At 40.9% G+C, this 2,785-nt stretch overlaps 1 protein-coding gene across 3 annotated transcripts in view; it reads left to right on the plus strand.

Moving 5' to 3' along the window:
- lim2.5 (lens intrinsic membrane protein 2.5) overlaps positions 1–2,785 on the plus strand; it is a 16,946-nt gene that overhangs the window by 4,291 nt on the left and 9,870 nt on the right. Inside the window, exon 5 of one of the 3 annotated variants that reach the window (XM_032519514.1) lies at positions 72–134. In XM_032519514.1, coding sequence (XP_032375405.1) covers positions 72–133 — 62 coding nt within the window. In that variant the 3' untranslated portion in view covers position 134. Of the gene's footprint in view, positions 1–71; positions 185–2,785 lie in introns of those variants that run through there. The other 2 variants (XM_032519515.1, XM_032519513.1) reach the window with 2 other exon arrangements.

Consider the following 2,785-nt stretch of genomic DNA (forward strand, 5'->3'; position numbering starts at 1 on the left):
GTGTGTCTGTGTGCAATAGAAATGGTCTATGTGGTAATTAAACGCCACATGACTTATGTTTTGTTTTGCAGGTATATTCTACATGTGTGCCTACAGAATGCATGAGTGCAGAAGAGTGGCTGGCCCACGTTAAAGTAAGCAGGAAATAACGTGTCAAGGGTGATAAGGATATCAATTCCAGTTCAAAATTAGAGAATTCCCTGTAAAATAATAAAATTTGGAATTTTGCATATGCACCAATCATGTGTTGTGGTTTTGTATAAAAATTTGTATGTAAAATAATGTCCAACTGTTTGTCCCTATGAGCAGGATTGAGTCACCCTTAACAACATATTCTGTTTCCCAGTAACCAGCAAAACCTAGATTTGAGACTGTTAAAGCAATCAATGCAGCATTACACATTCTGATATAATGTCCATGATATACGTTATAATAATAACATTGAAGCATGATATGTACCTTTTGTATTGAAAATGCATTTTACACTTAGCTAGAGCATGGGGCCTGCATTTGTAATCCTGAAACAGTCGGTACATTCCTCCTGAAAACTGACTTTTTACTATTGCAGTGGAAATGGGAGGAGGAAAAGAAAAAAATTATGGGATCAATACAGGTGTTAAAGGTGCTAAGTAGCAAGGTGTAATACCTCCATTTTGGGCTCCCACCCTGGAAGTAACCCAGTAGATGAGAAAAGTTATATGGCAGCACACAGACAAGAAACACAGCTAGAGTCCCCAAGGCCATGCCGATGGCCTTCTGCTTCTGCATCAGGGATATCCTGGGGCGGCTGTAGAGAATCAGGATGCAGCGCAGGTAGCAGTAAACACAAATGAGAAGAGGTATGAGGCAAGCACAAAGAAAACTCCAAACGTACTGTGAGGATAAGCTGCAGCTGCTTCTCAGTAAAGTTCTCGTAGCAGACAGTGGAGTTGTTGTACAGAGATGGGTGGTGCTGGCAAGAAGTAATGCTGCAGTGTGCTGCTGAAATTAGCCAAATAACAGCACTGGTAACTATTGCGTACACAGGTTGAGCAGCTGGTGGTAGGTGATAGGGAACGCTACCCAATGTAGCGAACCACCAGACTGCCATCGCAGCAAGGAGCTGGTGTAAATTGTGGAGAAAAAGGTGAAGAGGTGATGGAGCACAGGAATCTGGTAAAAGCCATTCCATGCCTGACGCTGCCTCGTGCATCTTGAGAGGAGGATGGTCAAAAAAGCAGGTCAGAGACAGTCATTGAGAAGCAGGATGTCTGTGGGACGTGGCCTAGACTGGATCTCAGACTGAAGGCGTAGAGAGCCAGGAGGTTGGCTGGCAGGCCTATAGGAAGGAAATGATTGTAAACAAGAGAATGACCTCACTCCTACACTGGTCTCCATTATGACCCTAAACCAAAAGAAGTAAACACACCAATCAGAATGTGTAAAGGAAAGGAGACAGGTGGTTAAAGTGGTGACAAATCAGTGAAGTCAGTATACACAATGTGGTTAAAAAACAAAACTAAACTTGTTACTGATACACAATGTTGGGGTAAGAATACTTGGGTAAGCCAATCAGAGGCAGAATAAGGCGGGCCACGAGGCACGTCCTTTGACGTTGACATGTCTAGACAATCCAGATCTAGCATCTAACCTCAAATCTGTTATAAACCAGCTGGCACTCCAGGTTAAAACCACCACATAGGCTACATTAGCAGCTGTCCTGTAGATTTTAATTAAAGTACAAGATCTTCTTAAGCAGATGGAGCACTTTGGAGAAGGCTTCTTCTACACGTTGGCAAACCAATTGAGATTTAAAGTCCATTCTTAACCTTTTAAGCTGTAGTGCATAGTTTATGTTGCCCCCATGAGGAATTCTAAGTAATGACAACAAAACTGTTCATCCACATGACACAAGCCTTCCGTAATCGCACACACACCCCCACCCCTCCTCCACGCAGTTACTCGTAGCCAAGGAGGACTCTGAGGATTTAAAAAAGCATGGACTCTTCAGAAGAGATCATTATCTTCACTCAAGTTTCTGTGCGCGATAGTCGCCTGACGACACCGTGTTCTAAACATAGCCATGCTGAGAAACTCAAAGAGAGTTGTTTGGAGCTGATAGTCTTAATTAGCTTTGTATCAACACATTTGGCAATGGCTTGAATATAACTGACGTTTTTATATACAAAAACAAATTACCCACTTAAGCTTTAAAATACTACATTAGTTGCCTAACCAGTCCCACAACAGGGCTTATTTAGTGTTAACAAGTTGCTCTGGAGCTTTTGGTCGTATCATAAAATCTTCCTCAGCAGTTTTACAATAGTAGTGAAATATTCTCGAACAATGTTGGCCAAAAGTTTCTCTTACGTAGGAGATGTTATCTTCTGTATAAGAGATCACCTAGCCTTTTAAGAGCTTCCATAGCCCCACCACCAAAAACACTACTGGAATCTGCCATCAGTCTCACATTGATTCAGAGGTATTAGCTGAAGGCTAATACTGTTGGCAATAGTCACAACACAATACATAGACATCAACTAAATTATCAATGCCATCATTTATCAATGTATCTGATCAAACACACCAAATCAACATTTTAATGTTTCTCCCAGCAACTTTGTAGATCATTTTGATTTGTTTAATTAATTGTATAAAGGGAACTGCATTTCATATAAAAATGAATAAAGTCAGTTAGGAAATTGGTTTTCATTAGTCCGATGACTGTCAGCTCTCAAGATCAGACTACAAACACCAGACTTGGAATTTCAATGGCAAAACAGATCTGTAATGTTTGATTAGATAA

The sequence above is a fragment of the Etheostoma spectabile genome, chromosome 6 (assembly GCF_008692095.1).
Source record: "Etheostoma spectabile isolate EspeVRDwgs_2016 chromosome 6, UIUC_Espe_1.0, whole genome shotgun sequence".
Lineage (NCBI taxonomy): Eukaryota > Metazoa > Chordata > Actinopteri > Perciformes > Percidae > Etheostoma > Etheostoma spectabile.